The sequence below is a fragment of the Suncus etruscus genome, chromosome 1, assembly GCF_024139225.1.
Source record: "Suncus etruscus isolate mSunEtr1 chromosome 1, mSunEtr1.pri.cur, whole genome shotgun sequence".
NCBI classification, from domain to species: Eukaryota; Metazoa; Chordata; class Mammalia; order Eulipotyphla; family Soricidae; genus Suncus; species Suncus etruscus.
The window spans coordinates 153,274,765-153,291,302 of record NC_064848.1 but is presented as its reverse complement, the minus strand read 5'-3'; the positions used below and the strand labels follow the sequence as shown (position 1 = coordinate 153,291,302).

The window sequence follows — 16,538 nt, the reverse complement described above, 5'->3', positions numbered from 1 at the left end:
AGGGTTCTGCTGGATTACAAAGCTGGTAGGGAGCTAAATAGGGAGGAGGGGCAGAGATGTGTGCAGAAAGAGAAAGATCACACTGACCCACACAACTTCCTTTGTGTGTAACTTCCCCCGCCACATCCTCCATTTCACCTAGTCACCAGCAGCCTTTTACCTGACAGCATCTCCTGCCTCTCCCATATGTCTAATCTTGCTTTTATTGCCACACCTCCTCCCTGAACTTTGCTCCTCTCTTCAGGCTTATTAGGCTCTGTATAGAGACCCTCTGTACAGAGACTTTCACTCTCCACTTGTGCCCACATCACCACTGTTCTCACTATGTGCACTGGGCAAATGTGCACGTTTCGTTGGGGCTCTGCCTCATCCCACTGTCCCTGGCCTGCATCATGGCCAATTCCCCTCCTGCTGGTGCCTGACTGGGAAGACCTATGAGACCAAAGAACTCAGCATACACGTCTTCTACATGGCTGGCTTCATCGGTGGGGGCCATGATGGTAAGGAGACTGGCAAAAGGTAGTATAGACTCTAGGAGCCCCTCTCAGAGGTGCTGACCAGAAGGGAGAAGGGGGGGAGAACTAAAAAATTGCTATTCTGGGGGCCAGGGAGATAGCATGAAGGTAGGACTATTTGTCTTGCATGCAGAAGGACAGTGGTTCGAATTCCGGCATCCCATATGGTCCCCGAGACTGCCAGGAGCGATTTCTGAGCAAAGAGCCAGGAGTAACCCCTGAGCGCATGCCGGGTATGACCCAAAACAAAACAAACATTAAAAAAATGCTATTCTGGGAAGGAACACTGAGAATTATTTGTTCCCCAACTACTGAGCACTCTGCAGAAGTTCTAGACAAGACCCAGGGTTCCAAAGCTTGATTCTGAGGACAGGAGGAAAGGAGCCTCACTGCTCTAACCAGCCTTCTTTTTGGGCAGAGAGCATGTCCCGCTGGTCCTCCATAATTCAGTTCCCTTCACTGGGGCAGATGGTGGAAACACCCACTTCAAGTGTCAGGCAGAAGGAACAGCTGCTGTGTGGGAGTTTATCAGGGCAAGATAACAATGGGTATGGGTTGGGGTGTAGTGACACTGTTGGGAGCCAGGAAAAGTATCTGGATTAGTCATTCCACCTATGAGCTCAATGTCACTTTTCCCTGCTTCCAAGTTCTGTTCTCTCTGTCCATATTTCTGAGTATCTGCTCCATGTTGGGCACTGAGTATAAATTCTAAAATGAGGCCAGTTTGGCAGTTTCTAAGTGCTAAGACCTGTTAGAAGTAGAGGGAAAAGGGGACAACAAAGACTCCCAGACTCCCTAAGCCTCCCTCCTTTTAGGACTTATGATTAGGACAAAGGATCTACCCAGGAACAGGAGCAATAATATAGTGGGTAGAGAGCATGCCTTCCAGATGGCCAAACTGGGTTCCATTCCCCAGTATCCATATGGTTCCTAACATCTTATTATTATTATTTTTTTTTTTTGGTTTTTTCGGGCCACACCCCGTTTAGATGCTCAGTGGGATTTTACTCCTGGCTACGGCGCTCAGAAATTGCCCCTGGCTTGGGGGGGGTGGGACCATATGGGGACGCCAGCGGGGGATCGAAACCGTGGTCCTTTTCCTTGGCTAGCGCTTGCAAGGCAGACACCTTACCTCTAGCGCCACCCTCTCGCACGGCCCCCTAACATCTTGTCAATAGTAATTCCTGAGCTCAGAGCAAGAAACCCTTGAGCACTTCGGGGTGTGGCCCCCAAACAAAAAACAAAACATAAAAACAAACCAAAAAAGGATGTACCAAACAAAGTTCCCTATTTCTCGGGTTAGCTGATTGATTAAATTCTCTGAAAGAAGTTTACCTGCATCTCTCATTTTTGTTTGTTTGTTTTTGGGTCACACCTAGCAACGCTCAAGGATTACTCCTGGCTCTATGCTCAGAAATAGCTCCTGGCAGTCTTGGGGGACCATATGAGTCACCTGAATCTCTAAGGCTGGTTATGTCTCTTCTCTTTCTCCAACAAGCTCTCTTATTTTCTGGGAATCTTTTTTCTTTTTTTTTTATTTTTTATTTTTTATTTAAACACCTTGATTACATACATGATTGTGTTTGGGTTTCAGTCATGTAAAGAACACCCCCCATCACCAGTGCAACATTCCCATCACCAATGTCCCAAGTTTCCCTCCTCCCCACCCGACCCCCACCTGTACTCTAAACAGGCTCTCCATTTCCCTCATACATTCTCATTATTAGGACAGTTCAAAATGTAGTTATTTCTCTAACTAAACTCATCACTATTTGTGGTGAGCTTCCTGAGGTGAGCTGGAACTTCCAGCTCTTTTCTCTTTTGTGTCTGAAAATTATTATTGCAAGAATGTCTTTCATTTTTCTTAAAACCCATAGATGAGTGAGACCATTCTGCGTTTCTGTCTCTCTCGCTCTCTGACTTATTTCACTCAGCATAATAGATTCCGTGTACATCCATGTATAGGAAAATTTCATGACTTCATCTCTCCTGACAGCTGCATAATATTCCATTGTGTATATGTACCACAGTTTCTTTAGCCATTCGTCTGTTGAAGGGCATCTGGGTTGTTTCCATAGTCTTGCTATGGTAAATAGTGCTGCAATGAATATAGGTGTAAGGAAGGGGTTTTTGTATTGTATTTTTGTGTTCCTAGGGTATATTCCTAGGAGTGGTATTGCTGGATCGTATGGGAGCTCGATTTCCAGTTTTTGGAGGAATCTCCGTATTGCTTTCCATAAAGGTTGAATTAGATGGCATTCCCACCAGCAGTGGATAAGAGTTCCTTTCTCTCCAGTTTGGGAATCTTTTTTCTTACTTCTCCACCCACATGGAATCAGGGCTGCTCTACTAAAATCCATGTCTCTGACCTCAATTCTTTCTGAGACCTCACTCTTCTCCCAGGTCTACATAGCCACCCTATATCCCATAGGGCCCCTTCTTCAGTCTAAATGGTACCCACCCTCCTCACAATATAGCTAACCAGTTTCTGGAGAGACACCCAAAGATGCTTCCCCAACATGCTCTTTCCCATCTATTATTTTGAACAGTGCTGCAAACATAGTAATACAAATGTCTTTTCTAAATAAAGTCTTTTTGGGTCCTTGGGATAAATGCCAAGAAATGGAATTGTTGGAGTATACAAAAGGTCAATCCGGGACCGGAGAGATAGCATGGAGGTAAGGCATTTCCTTACATGCAGAAGGACCATGGTTCGAATCCCAGCATCCCATATGGTCCCCTGAGCCTGCCAGGAGCTATTTCTGAGCGTAGAGCCAGGAGTAAACCCTGATCGCTGCTGGGTGTGACCCAAAAACAAACAAACGGAAAAAAAGGTCAATCCCTAGTTTTATGAGAAGTGTCCATATTGTTTTCAAAAAAATTTGGACCAGGGGCACAGCGGTATGACATTTACTTTGCATGAGGCTCACTCAGGACAGACCTGGGTTCGATCCCCGGCATCCCATATGGTCCCCCAAGCCAGGAGTAACCCCTGAGCCTCACCGGGTGTGGCCCAACCCTCCCCCAAAATTGGATCAGTCAACATTCTCAGCAGGATGAAGGTAGATATTTTTTCCCACATTCATGCTAGCACTGTTTTTGTTCTTTTTTTTTTTTTTTTTTTTGGTTTTTGGGCCACACCCGGTAACGCTCAGGAGTTGCTCCTGGCTATGTGCTCAGAAGTTGCTCCTGGCTTGGGGGACCATATGGGACACCGGGGGATCGAACCGCGGTCCGTCCAAGGCTAGCGCAGGCAAGGCAGGCACCTTACCTTTAGCGCCACCACCCGGCCCCTGTTTTTGTTCTTTTTTTTTTTTTTTTTTTTTGTGGTTTTTGGGTCACACCCGGCAGTGCTCAGGGGTTATTCCTGGCTTCACGCTCAGAAATTGCTCCTGGCAGGCACGGGGGACCATATGGGACGCCGGGATTCGAACTGATGACCTCCTGCATGAAAGGCAAACACCTTACCTCCATGCTATCTCTCCGGCCCCTTGTTTTTGTTCTTGAGGAAAGCTATACTCATCATTTCTCAGGGTTTACTCCTGACTACACTCAAAAATCACTCTTGGTAGGCTAGAAGATCAGTGAGGAATGCTGGGGATCAAAGTGCAAGGCAAATAATTTCTCTACCTGCTGTACTACCACTCTGGTCCCCTCAATGTTGCTTTTATTTTTATCTTCCTATTGATAAGTGATGCAGAGCACTTTTTTCCCCTCACACACCTCTTGGCCATTGATATGTCTTCTTTAAAAATGTTTTTTATTAGAGGCCGGAGTTGTGGCACAGCAGTAAGGCGTTTGCCTTGCACGCATCTGACCCAGGATGGACCGCAGTTCGATCCCCGGTGTCCCATATGGTCCCCCAAGCCAGAAGCGATTTCTCAGTGCATAACCAGCAGTAACCCCTGAGCGTCATAGAGTGTGGTCCAAAAACCAAAAAAAGTTTTTATAACTTTCTTTTTCTGTATGAAGTTGGTCATTTCTTTTTCATGAAGTTCTACCAGTGCTTTATATACCCTGAATATGAATACTTTGTCAGATGAGCGGTGGGCAAATATTTTATCCCAGTCTATGGTATTTCTTTTTATTCTCGTTATCATTTTTTTGGGGGGTTGGGGTTTTGCTTTGGTGGGGGGGTCCAAACCCAGTGGTGCTCAGGGGTTATTACTGGCTCTGTGCTCAGAAATTCCTGATAGGCTCAGGGGACCATATGGGATGCCAGAAATAGAACCCAGGTCTGTATCAGTTTGGCAGTGTGCAAGGCAAACCCCCTACCATTGTGCTATCACTCCAGCCCCTCATTATCATTTCTTTAGTTGTGCAGAAGCTTCTTCTTTTTTTTTTTTTTTTTTTGGTTTTTGGGCCACACCCGGCAGTGCTCAGGGGTTACTCCTAGCTGTCTGCTCAGAAATAGCTCCTGGCAGGCACGGGGGACCATATGGGACACCAGGATTCGAACCAACCACCCTTGGTCCTGGATCGGCTGCCTGCAAGGCAAATGCCCGCTGTGCTATCTCTCCGGGCCCAGAAGCTTCTTAATTATGCTTCAGACAATTAAGTACCTAATGGGGCCTAAGAGATAGTGTGGAGGTGGAGTGTTTGCCTTGCATGCAAATGGAAGGTGGTTCAAATCCCGGCATCCCGTATGGTCTCCCGAGCCTGCCAGGAGCAGTTTCTGAGCATAGAGTCAGGAGAAACCCCTGAGAGCTGCCAGGTGTGGACCCCCCCCCCAAAAAAAAAGAAAACTAAGTACCTGAGAATCAGTTAAGAAAGTAGTAAAGACCTATACAAGAAAAAAACCTATAAATTACAACTGACATGAATAAAGGAAAACAGAAAGAAATGGAAACATGCTTCCTGTTCATGGGTTGGAAGGATTAATATTGTCATAATGACAATTCTGCCCAAAGTACTATACTGATTCAATGTTGTCCCTATAGGAAAAATATACTCGTGACTCGGGGCCAGAGTGATAGCACAGCAGAAGGGCATTTTCCTTGCATATGGCCAACCCGGGACAGATCCGGGTTTGATGCCCGGCATCCCATATGGTTCCCCAAGCCTGCCATGAGCAATTTCTAAACTTAGAGACAGGAGTTGTCCCTGACCACTCGGGTGTGGCTCAACAGCAAAACAAAACAAAACAAAAAATAATAACTGTGACCGTATTTTTGGTTACTGTTTGTTTTGTTTTTGCTTTTGGACCACACCCAGCAGTGTCAGGATTACTCCTAGCTCTGCACTTAGAAATCACTCCTGTTGGGCTCAAAGGACCCTGCCTGTTTATACTATAACTTCAGCCTGTCATAACAACTTTTAAAAACATAGATTAAATGCTGATGAAATTTATATAGAGTAATGAAACTCCCAGAATAGTCAAAACTACCAGAGAGAGAGAAATAAGATCAAGGCTTATCTTTCCTCAATTTAAAACTATGCCTTCTAGGACTGAAGCAATAGTGCAGCAGGTAGGGCATTTCCCTTGCGCAAAGCTGACCTGGGTTCAATATCTGGCATCACATACGGTCCTCTCCAGGAACACCTCCAGGAGTAATTCCTCAGTGCAGAGCCAGAAGTAACCCCTGAGCATCACTGGGCATGATGCAAAAACTAAAAAAAAAAAAAAAAAAAAGACCTCAGACCAATGAAGTTGAATTTATAGCCCCAAAGACAGATCTCTCCAGTGTAAAGGGAATTAAGGAAAGAGTTTTCAATAAATGGTGTTGGGAAAACAGAGAGCTGGTCACATGTGAAATAATAACCTCAGTTAATTATATCACACCATACACAAAGGTCAACTCAAAATGTATTAAAGACCTGATATCAGGCTTAATCATAAATTACACAAAGGAAAACACAGGCAGCACTTTTCTTGACATTGAATCTAAAGATATCTTTTTGATCATCTAATGTCATTGGTCAAGCAAATTGAAGCAAGGACGGCTTATTTGTTGGTAGTTGTGTGCCACACAGTTAGACCAATATCTTATACTTCACAGAAACCCAATGCATAATGAGTGAATGAGCCAAAAAAAAAAAAAAAAGACACACAAGATAATTTCAGATAGGTGAAATAATACAGCGGGAAGGGTGCTTGCCTTGCAGTGTGAGTGAGGAGTGATCCCTGAGTGTAGAGACTGGAGTAAACCCTGGGCACTACGAGGTGTGGGAGGGGAGGAAATTTCATTAAAAGCAAGATGGGGCCATGTTTTGGTTTTTTTTTGGTTTTGGGTCACAAATCCAAAACACTCCTGGCAGGCACAGGGAAACATGAGATGTCAGGATTCAAACCATAGTCCATCCTGGATTAGCTGCGTGCAAGGCAAACGCCCTACCGCTATACTATTTCTCTGGCCCCTGGCGGCCATGCTTTGTAATGCGTTCCAAGAAGGTCTTTCTGAGCAAATCTCTGAACTGAGAGCAAATGCATACAAGGAGTATGCATTGCTTGAAGACAGGGGGACTGGCAAGGTCAAGCTGGTGGCAGGAACAGGCTCAAACATGTGGGAATCAGATGGGCAGCTGATGCAGTTAAGATTTCATGAAATGAGGGGGCCAGAGCAATAGCGCAGCAGCAGGACATTTGCTTTTCACGTGGCTGACCCAGGACAGACCCGAGTTCGATTCCCCAGCATCCCATATGGTCCCCCAAGCCTGCCAGGAGCGATTTCTGAGCCCAGAGCCAGGAGTAACCCCAGAGCATCACTGGGTGTGGCCCAAAAAAAAAAGAAAGAAAGATTTCATGAAATGAGATCTGAGATGGACAGACGCCATAACCTCAAAAGCCACAATGAGGGATTTAAATTTTATTACAAGTACAACAGAAAAAAAAAAAACAACAAGTACAACAGAAAGCTATTGAAGACTTGAAAAAAAATTGAAACTTTTATGTAAACAATTCAGGTAAGTATCCATAACTTTTGAAAACAGCTCAATGAACAGTGAACATGGCCGGGCATCCAGCACGTAGGCATATCTCTCTCCTCCAGTGCTTTCCCCTCCACACCAATAAGTGACTTCTACTTCATGGGTTTGACCTGGTCAGCACTTATATACATAGAATCATACAGTATGGAAACTTTTGTTTCTACCACCTTAACTTAAACATTATCTTTGTAATGTTAATATACATTATTTCTGTAACTGTATTATTTTTCATGTATTTTATTGTGTAAATGTGTCACTATTTAAGGTGCTTTTATTTATTTATTCCATTTATTGAGAGGTGCTTGAGTAGTTTCCAACATGAGTTTATTACAAATAATGCTTTTTTTTTTCCTTTGGATTTTGGGCCACACCTGCTTGTACTGAAGGGTCACTCCTGATTCTCCTCTCAGAAATCACTCCTGGCAGGTTTGGGGAACCATACAGGATGCTGGGGATCAAACCAAGATCTGTCACATGCAAGGCAAATGCTCTACTTGCTATGCTATCACTCCAGCCCAAGATTTTCTTATAAATAGATGACCTACATTCCCAGTATGGACAAATGCAATACAATACTCTAAATGTATCTTCTCTTTCTGTAATTTTTTTTGTTTTATTTTTTGAGCAACACCCGGTGACACTCAGGGGTTACTCCGGGCTATACGCTCAGAAATTGCCCTGGCTTGGGGGACCATATGGGATGCCGGGGGATCAAACTGGTTTGTCCTAGGCTAGCACATGCAAGGCAGAGCCTTACACTCTGCACCACCGCTCCTGACCCCTCTTTCTATGATTTTGTAAATAATATTTTTCCTCACATTAGTATAAGGATATAATGCCTATATAGAAGGTTGAACAAATAATACAAAGGTTAAGGGGCTTGTCTTGGATAGGTTCAATCCTTGCTGTTCCACATGGTCTCCCAAGAACTGCTAAATATGGCCCCTATTTTGTTAAAAGACTTATCAGTAAGGTTTCTGGTCAACAGAAAGCTCCTAATAATTACATTTGGGAAGTCAAAAGTTATGCTTGGATTTTTGACTAGTAATGGGTTTGGCACCCATAATCCCCATATTGTTCAAAGGTTAACATTATTTCTGTAAAGTTGCTGTTTTCTTTTTCTTTTTTTTTTTTTTTTTTTTTTTGGTTTTTGGTTTTTGGGTCACACCTGGCGGTGCTCAGGGGTTACTCCTGGCTGTCTGCTCAGAAATAGCTCCTGGCAGGCACGGGGGACCATATGGGACACCGGGATTCGAACCAACCACCTTTGGTCCTGGATCGGCTGCTTGCAAGGCAAACACCGCTGTGCTATCTCTCCGGGCCCTGTTTTCTTTTTCTTTTTCCGATAGTCTCTCTCTCACATACACACACACACACACACATACACACACACACACACACACACGTACACGCATACGCACACATACACACACACACAAACATACACACACACACACACACACACACACACGTGCACACCAGGCAGTCAAACTAGCCCTGTGCACAGAAATCACTCTTTATTTTTTGTGAGGGAGTTCACATCTGGCAGGCTCAGGGGTTCCTCCTGGCTCTACACTCAGAAATCTCTCCTGGCAGGCTTGAGGGACCATATGGGATGCTGAGATTCGAACCAATGACCTTCTGCATGCAAGGCAAACGCCCTACCTCCATGCTATTTCTCCTGCCCCAGATACACTCTTGATATCTGCTCAAGCCACCATATGCAGTGTTAGGGATAAAAACTAAGGTAGCCCAGAAGCAAAGGAGGCACCTAAATCCATGTACTATCTCTTCAGCCCCAAATTGCTGAATCTTTTTCTTTTCCTTTTTTTTTCTTTTTTCTTTTTTTTTTTTGTTTTTGTTTTCTCGGCCACATCCGGTGACACTCAGGGTTACTCCTGACTATGCACTCAGAAATCGCTTCTAGCTTGGGGACCATATGGGATGCCGTGGGATCGAACTGAGGTCTGTCCTAGGCTAGCACTTGCAAGGCAGATGCCTTACCTGCGCCAACGCTCAGGCCCTAAGTTGCTGAATCTTAAGATGTACATTCAGAGGCGGAGAGATACCAGAGCTGTAAGGCATTTGCCTTACACTTGTCCAACACAGGATGGACTCAGTTCGAATCCTGATGTCCCATCTGGTTCCAAGAGCCGAGCCTGCCAGGAGAGACTTCTGAGTGCAGAGCCAGGAGTAACTCGAGAGCACTGCCAGGTGTGACCAAAAAAAGTAATTCGACTCTCATAGATATTGCTATACATATTTTTTACTTTATTTAAAGAAAAAGCATGACATAGTTGACCATAATACATTTGTTGCCAGATAAGTGAGAGCAAAGTTATTGAAAAAAAAAGAAAAAAGAAGAAAAGAAAGTTTTTTAAAAAATAAAGAAAAAGTACAGTAGCAAGCACTACTATAATAATTTTTGAAATTACTGTATTTCTTTAATTTTTAATTTTAATTTTTATTTTATTTTTTGGTTTTTGGGTCACACCCGGCAGCACTCAGGGGTTACTTCTGGCTCAACACTCAGAAATTACTCCTGGCAGGCTCGGGAGACCATATGGTATGCTGGGATTCGAAACACCATCCTTCTGCATGCAAAGCAAATGCCTTACCTCCATGCTATCTCTCTGGCCCCGAAATTATTATATTTCTAATAAAGTCATTAATACAATGGCAGAAGGGTTAGTAAACTCTTGTTGTTAACTGTCCTTTTTGTTAAATTGGGGTATTTCTATAGTGATAACAACATCAAACAAATGAAGTTGTCCAGAAATTCAAAACACTATTACTGAGGGGCTGGAGAGATATCACGGAGGTTGGGCATTGCCTTGCATGCAGAAGGACAGTGGTTCGAATCCCGGCATCCCATATGGCCCCCCAAGCCTGCCAGGAGCAAGCGATTTCTGAGCGTAGAGCCAGGAGTAACCCCTGAGTGCTGCCGGGTGTGACCCCCCCAGAAAAAAAAAACCACTATTACTGATAATGTAACTTTTAGAGGCGTGTATTCAGCTGCCAGACCTTCTGCAAAAAGGAAGATATGGGGAGTGAGGGGGAAGGGGACCCTCTCCAAAAATCCAGTGTACCTGAAGTTTGATCAGATTAGTTTCCCCAACGGGAAGCATAGAGGAGTAATAAGATTGGGCCATCTAAAACAAAAACAAAAACAAAACAAACAAAAACAATGATTCTAGGTAATTGAGCGTGGCTTTGGTAGAGCAGGGACTTGACCAGCTTGGCTCTCCCCCTCCTCCCACAGCTTTCTGCTGTGTGGGCCAGTGTATCCATGATTTTTTTTTTTTTTGGTTTGATTTTTGGGTCACAATTCAAAAAAGACAGTGGTGAGAGCAGCTGTTAGGCAATGCTCAGCTTGCCAAAATAAAAAATTCTGAGACATGGAGCTAGAGAAGTAGTACAGTGGGGAGGGTGTTTGACTTTGCATGAGGCCAATCCAGTTTCTGTCCCTGGCATCCCATGTGGTCCCCTGAACACTCCCAGAAACAATTCCTGAGTGTAGAGCCGTGAGTAATCCCAAAGCATTGTTGTTGGGTGTGGCCCAAAAATCTGGGGAAAATCCTGAGAACATCCCAGAGGTATATCTTAAAGACCCCCAAGAGGCCTTGTAGACAAAACAGATACCCAGAGAAATTGATAATTGGTAGTGTCAAGTGAAAACAGGATTGACATTAAATCCAGGACTCCTGGTTCCTGTTCATAGACTAAGGTTATAATTACCAGGTCCTATTCTTCAAGAGACTACAATCTGGACAGAGATAAGCACATAAATAAAAATTAATGTAGAGTGAACTGTGTGCTTTAGGAAAAGTGGAGATAGGGCAGTGGTGGGCAACCTTTATTTTCAACTGAGCCAAATCTCTCCAAAACCACGATTAAAATTTATTTTGAGAGCCACATTTTTAAAACCAAAAATACATAGGATGGTACACTGTTTTTAGTTTCAATAAGTGTTTGTTTGTTTGGGTTTTTTGGGCCACACCCGGCAGTGCTCAGGGGTTACTCCTGGCTGTCTGCTCAGAAATAGCTCCTGGCAGGCACGGGGGACCATATGGGACACCGGGATTCGAACCAACCACCTTTGGTCCTGGATCGGCTGCTTGCAAGGCAAACACCGCTGTGCTATCTCTCCAGGCCCAGTTTCAATAAGTTTTTATTGAGAATATTGTGCATGCAAGTATCCACATAGGTTGAGAGGATACAAATAACACAACTAATAAAACAAAAACTTTAGAATGATATTATTTGGGGCCGGCAAGGTGGCGCTAGAGGTAAGGTGCCTGGCAAGCGCTAGCCAAGGAAGGACCGCAGTTCGATCCCTGGCGTCCCACATGGTCCCCCCAAGCCAGGGGCAATTTCTGAGCGCTTAGCCAGGAGTAACCTCTGAGCAACAAAAGGGTGTGGCCCGAAAAAAAAAAAGAATGATATTATTTATCAATAATGTTAAATTCTGTAAAATTTGCCTTACAATGTAGAGAAAATTACATCCTGACAATGACTGACAAAGTCACAATTACTAATGTGAACATTGGCCTTGTTTCTGATCAGAGCTGTGTGGAGCAGGCCGTGGGGGCTGCACACAGGGCACACACTGACAGAGGCTAGGAGCAGAGTCCTGTCTCCTGGAGCAGCCAACCGGCACAGAAGAGCTAACCCCCTGAGCACCGCCAGGTGTGGCCCAAAAACCAAAAAAAAAAAAAAAAAAAAAATATATATATATATATATATATATATAGTGTAGAGACTCATATGGCCCGCAAACCACAGCTTGCCGACCACTGAGATAGGGTGTCCAAATAGATCACAGGCAGATTCCAGAATGAGATAAACACAAATCTAAGCAAGGTTTGAGAATGTGGCAGGTTTTGCTAACTGACTCTTGTTCCATAGGTACTATGTCCAGGAATTGCAGCTGTTCGGGCAGGTGGCAAGGGTTGTTGTGGTGCAGGTTGCTGTGGAAATCGCTGCAGGGTAAGATCCAAATTTGTACTCAGGCCTCAGTTTCTTAACCAACTAGAAGCCAATTGTCCAATGGGTAGGGTCCTTGCCTTACATGAGGTTCAATCTCCAGTACCCCATATATCTCCTGAGTCTACCTGGAATGACCCTGAATGCAGAGCTAGGAGTAAACCTAGGGCACTGCCAGGTATAGCCCCAAAACAAAAACAACAATCAAACACTGTAGCTTTTAAGAAGCAGGGAGCTAGACCAATAATGCAGTAGATAGGGCATTTCTCTTGCATGTGTTTGACCCAGGTTCAATTGCTGGCACCCTATATAGTTCCCTGAGCCAACCAGGAGTAATTCTTGAGTGCAGAGTCAGAAGTAACTCCGGAGCAGCTCAAGGTGTGGCCAAAAACCAAAACAAAGTAAGACCTATAGACAAGGACCCTGCTACAGAATTTCTTCCTTTTTTTTTTAACAATATCTTTTTTTTTTTTTTTTTTTTTTTTTTTTGGTTTTTGGGCCACACCCGGTGACGCTCAGGGGTTACTCCTGGCTATTCGCTCAGAAGTCGCTCCTGGCTTGGGGGACCATATGGGACGCCGGGGGATCGAACCGCGGTCCGTCCTAGGCTAGCGCAGGCAAGGCAGGCACCTTACCTCTAGCGCCACCGCCCGGCCCCAACAATATCTTTTTTTAAGCACCACAGTTACAAACGTGTTTGTAATTGGGTTTCAGTTATAGAAAAAGAACACCCTCCTCCATCAGCGCAACCTTCCCACTACCAATGCCCCCCATCACCTTGCTCCCCTACCCCCTACCTGTATTTGAGACAGACATTCCATTTCTCTCACTCACTACCACTGTCATAATACCATGATACCATTGTCAATGTAGTTATTTCTCTAACTGAATTCACCACTCTTTGTGGTAAGCTTCATGTCATGGGCCGGTCCTTCCAGCCCTGACCTCTATTGTCTCTGTGTATTATTACAATAATGTCTTTTATTTTTCTTAAATCCAATAGATGAGTGAGACTATTCTGTATCTATCTCTTTCCCTCTGACTTATTTAACTCATCATAATAGTTTTCATGTCCATCCATGTGTAGGAAAATTTCATGACTTCATCTCTCCTGGCGGCTGCATAGTATTCCATTATGTATGTATACCACAGTTTCTTTAGCCATTCATCTGCTGAAGAGACAGAATTCCTTCTGCATCTCAACTGCTGAGTAGGATTTCAGGCTCTATATTTTCCCCTCTCATATCCACACAAATTTTAAGACTCATTTAGACCTTACCCAGAAGAAACACCCATTAACCTCTAAGATTCTTGGCTCTTAGATTTGCTTGACTCCAAGCTCGAGGTTTCATGGTAAATAAACTTGGGATTTGTTTTTGTTTTTGTTTTTGGGTTACATACAGTGGTGCTTAGGGGTTACTCCTGGCTCTGTGCTCAGAAATCTCTCCTGGCAGGCATGGGGTGGGGGTGGGGACACCAAATGGCATACCAGAATTCAAACCACTGTCAGTTCTGAATTAGCTGGATGCAAGGCAAATGCCTTACTGCTGTGCTCTCTCTCTCTCTTTCTCCAGCCCAAAATATTTTTGTTTTGGCTCGTTTTGTTTTTCTCTTGGGGGCCACATCCAGATGCTACCCCCTAATTCTGTGTTCAGGGATCAGCTCCTAGTGGTGCTAGGGATCAAACTCGGGGTTCCTACATGCAAAGGATGTATCCCAGCCCATTGAATTATCTCTACCCCCTGAAAATGGTTTATGTTATTTTATTTTATTTTTAAAATCACTTGAGGATAGTACTGGAATGTGGAAGGTGGAAATAAGTATGGTTAGCCCACCCACAGGAAAGAGGTAGATCTAAATATCTTTCCTTCATTCCACCCTGCTTCCAGATGCTGCGCTCTGTCTTCTCCTCAGCGTTTGGGTTGCTTGGAGCCATCTACTGCCTCTCTGTATCAGGTGCAGGCCTCCGAAGTGGACCATTATGTGCAACAAGTGATGGTGATTGGAAATACCACTTCCAAGGGGAAGGGTAAGGTTTAGCCTGTGTTTGTTCCCACTAGCCCCAATTTCTGCCTTTTTCCATAGCCTTTCCTAGGTTGAAGAGGAAATTAGGGTGGCACTGATTCTGGTGATGGCTTACTTGTGACTCAAACTAGCCCTTGGCAAACCTTCTGGATATATGGGACTGGAAGAAAATGAGGGTCCGTTTGACCTTCTTTCTTCCCCACAGAGGTGCTTACTTGCTCAATCATACCCTGTGGACTCTGTGCGTAAAGCCCCCTAATATAGTCTACTGGAATGTGACTCTCTTCTCACTGCTGGTGGGCGCCTCGTGCCTGGAGATTGTGCTGTGTGGAGTGCAGCTGGTGAACGCAACCATTGGTGTCTTCTGTGGCGACTGCAGGAAGAAAGAGGTGGGAAAGGCCGAGGTAGAGCTGTGTAAGGAAACTATTTGCTCCCTGGCTGGGTCCTCATTATCTCTTTTCCACAGGGCACTTCTCACTGAGACTCCAGTGACTTCCCTGCTGTTCTTCATACCTGCCCAGCCCCTGCCTACCCTGGAATACTGGAATAAACTGCTTTGTGCTCTCTTACACGTCTCAGACTGTGCCCTATGGGACTAGAGGAGTGCTGATCACACTTGAGAATCTCCTGTTTGAAACATTAATTATTTTTTTCTTTTTTGGGGGTGGGATGGGGAGAGGGGGTGGGTATTTGCCATACCCTGTGGTGCTCAGGACTTAAACCTGGTTCTGTACTAAGGTGTGCCAAGGATCAAATCACCGCATACAAGACAAGGATCTTAAGGAGAGATTTTCTCTCTCTCTCCAGCCTTTTTCTTTTTATTTTCTTCCTTTTTATTTTTTTGCCAGAGTAGTGGGGATGGAAAGGACCATACTTAGGATGGTGAGGGATGTGTGGTGCTGGAAGTAGTTCCTAAGAAGTGCTCCAGCAACCATACTAAGCATATTCTCAGTCCTTTGAGCTATTTCCCACTCCCTGCTTAATTTCTTTGGGGGGGGGGCTCTCAAGCAATGGTCAGAAGTCCAACATATTGAGAATTCCCTGAGCCACCCCAGTGGTGCTTGAGGGATTGTAGTACCAGATATGGAACCTAGATAGAGTTTATGCCTCACTGTACAATTCCCTGGCCTCATGTTGCTTTCTTTACAAGGTTAAAAAGCCATTAGTGCAAACTGGAAGACAATGATAAGCAAAAGAGAAAATGTTTGCACTCAAGAAATTCAACATACCAGGGGTCAAATAGTCATTTGGAGGAAGCTGAGGGAACACACACAGCAGTACTCAGGGGATAATGGTGTGCTCAAGAGAACAAGTCCCTTAACTCCCCAACCCTTTCAGCCATTCCCTCCATCCACACTTCTAAAATATACATTGGTTGTGACCTGTGAAGATAACCCAAAGGACATGTGAAAATGTGCTGCATGCAGGAACCCCTCACTTACTTGTTGGCAGAGCATTACTCTGAAATGGCCCCAAGCACCACCAGGTGTACAAAAATACATTGGTGGGGCTGAAGTGACAGATTGATACCTTGTATTCCTTATGGTCCCCTGAGAAGGAACCTGCCAGAATAATTTTATTTAATTTATTTATTTATTTATTTATTTATTTTTGGTTTTTGGGTCACACCCAGCAGCGCTCAGGTGTTACTCCTGGCTCTATGCTCAGAAATCGCCCCTGGCAGGCACAGGGGACCATATGAGATGCTGGGATTCGAACCACCGTTGTTTCCATGAAAGGCAAACGCCTTACCTTCATGCTATCTCTCCAGCCCTGCCAGGATAATTTTTGTGTGCAGAGCTAGGAGTAATTCCTAAGCACTGCTGGGCATGGCCCAAAAACAAAAAAAGGAAAGGAAAAAAAAATACATTGGTGAGGCCCTCAATATAGCTCTGAGGCAAAAGTATGTAAGATGTTGATTTTCATTCTGAGAACTTAGCAGAGTTGTACTGGCTCTGCTGTTTGGTATCTCTATCCTGAAACTGTATCCCTCCTCTGGAATCATTGTGAAAAAGAGAGAAGAAATTACAATGATAGAAGCACTTTTTTTTCTGGTTTGTTTCTCAGGCCACACTTGGCAGTGCT

General features: G+C 44.4%; 1 protein-coding gene across 1 annotated transcript; it reads left to right on the top strand.

Annotated features, from left to right (window-relative positions):
• The first annotated feature begins 494 nt into the window (after window positions 1-494).
• On the top strand, window positions 495-15,052 carry TM4SF5 (transmembrane 4 L six family member 5). Its single transcript, XM_049786140.1, has 4 exons — window positions 495-500; window positions 12,351-12,431; window positions 14,318-14,457; window positions 14,659-15,052. The coding sequence occupies exons 1-4, from the start codon at window positions 495-497 to the stop codon at window positions 15,050-15,052; spliced, it is 621 nt and encodes a 206-aa protein (XP_049642097.1).
• Window positions 15,053-16,538: the final 1,486 nt, after the last annotated feature.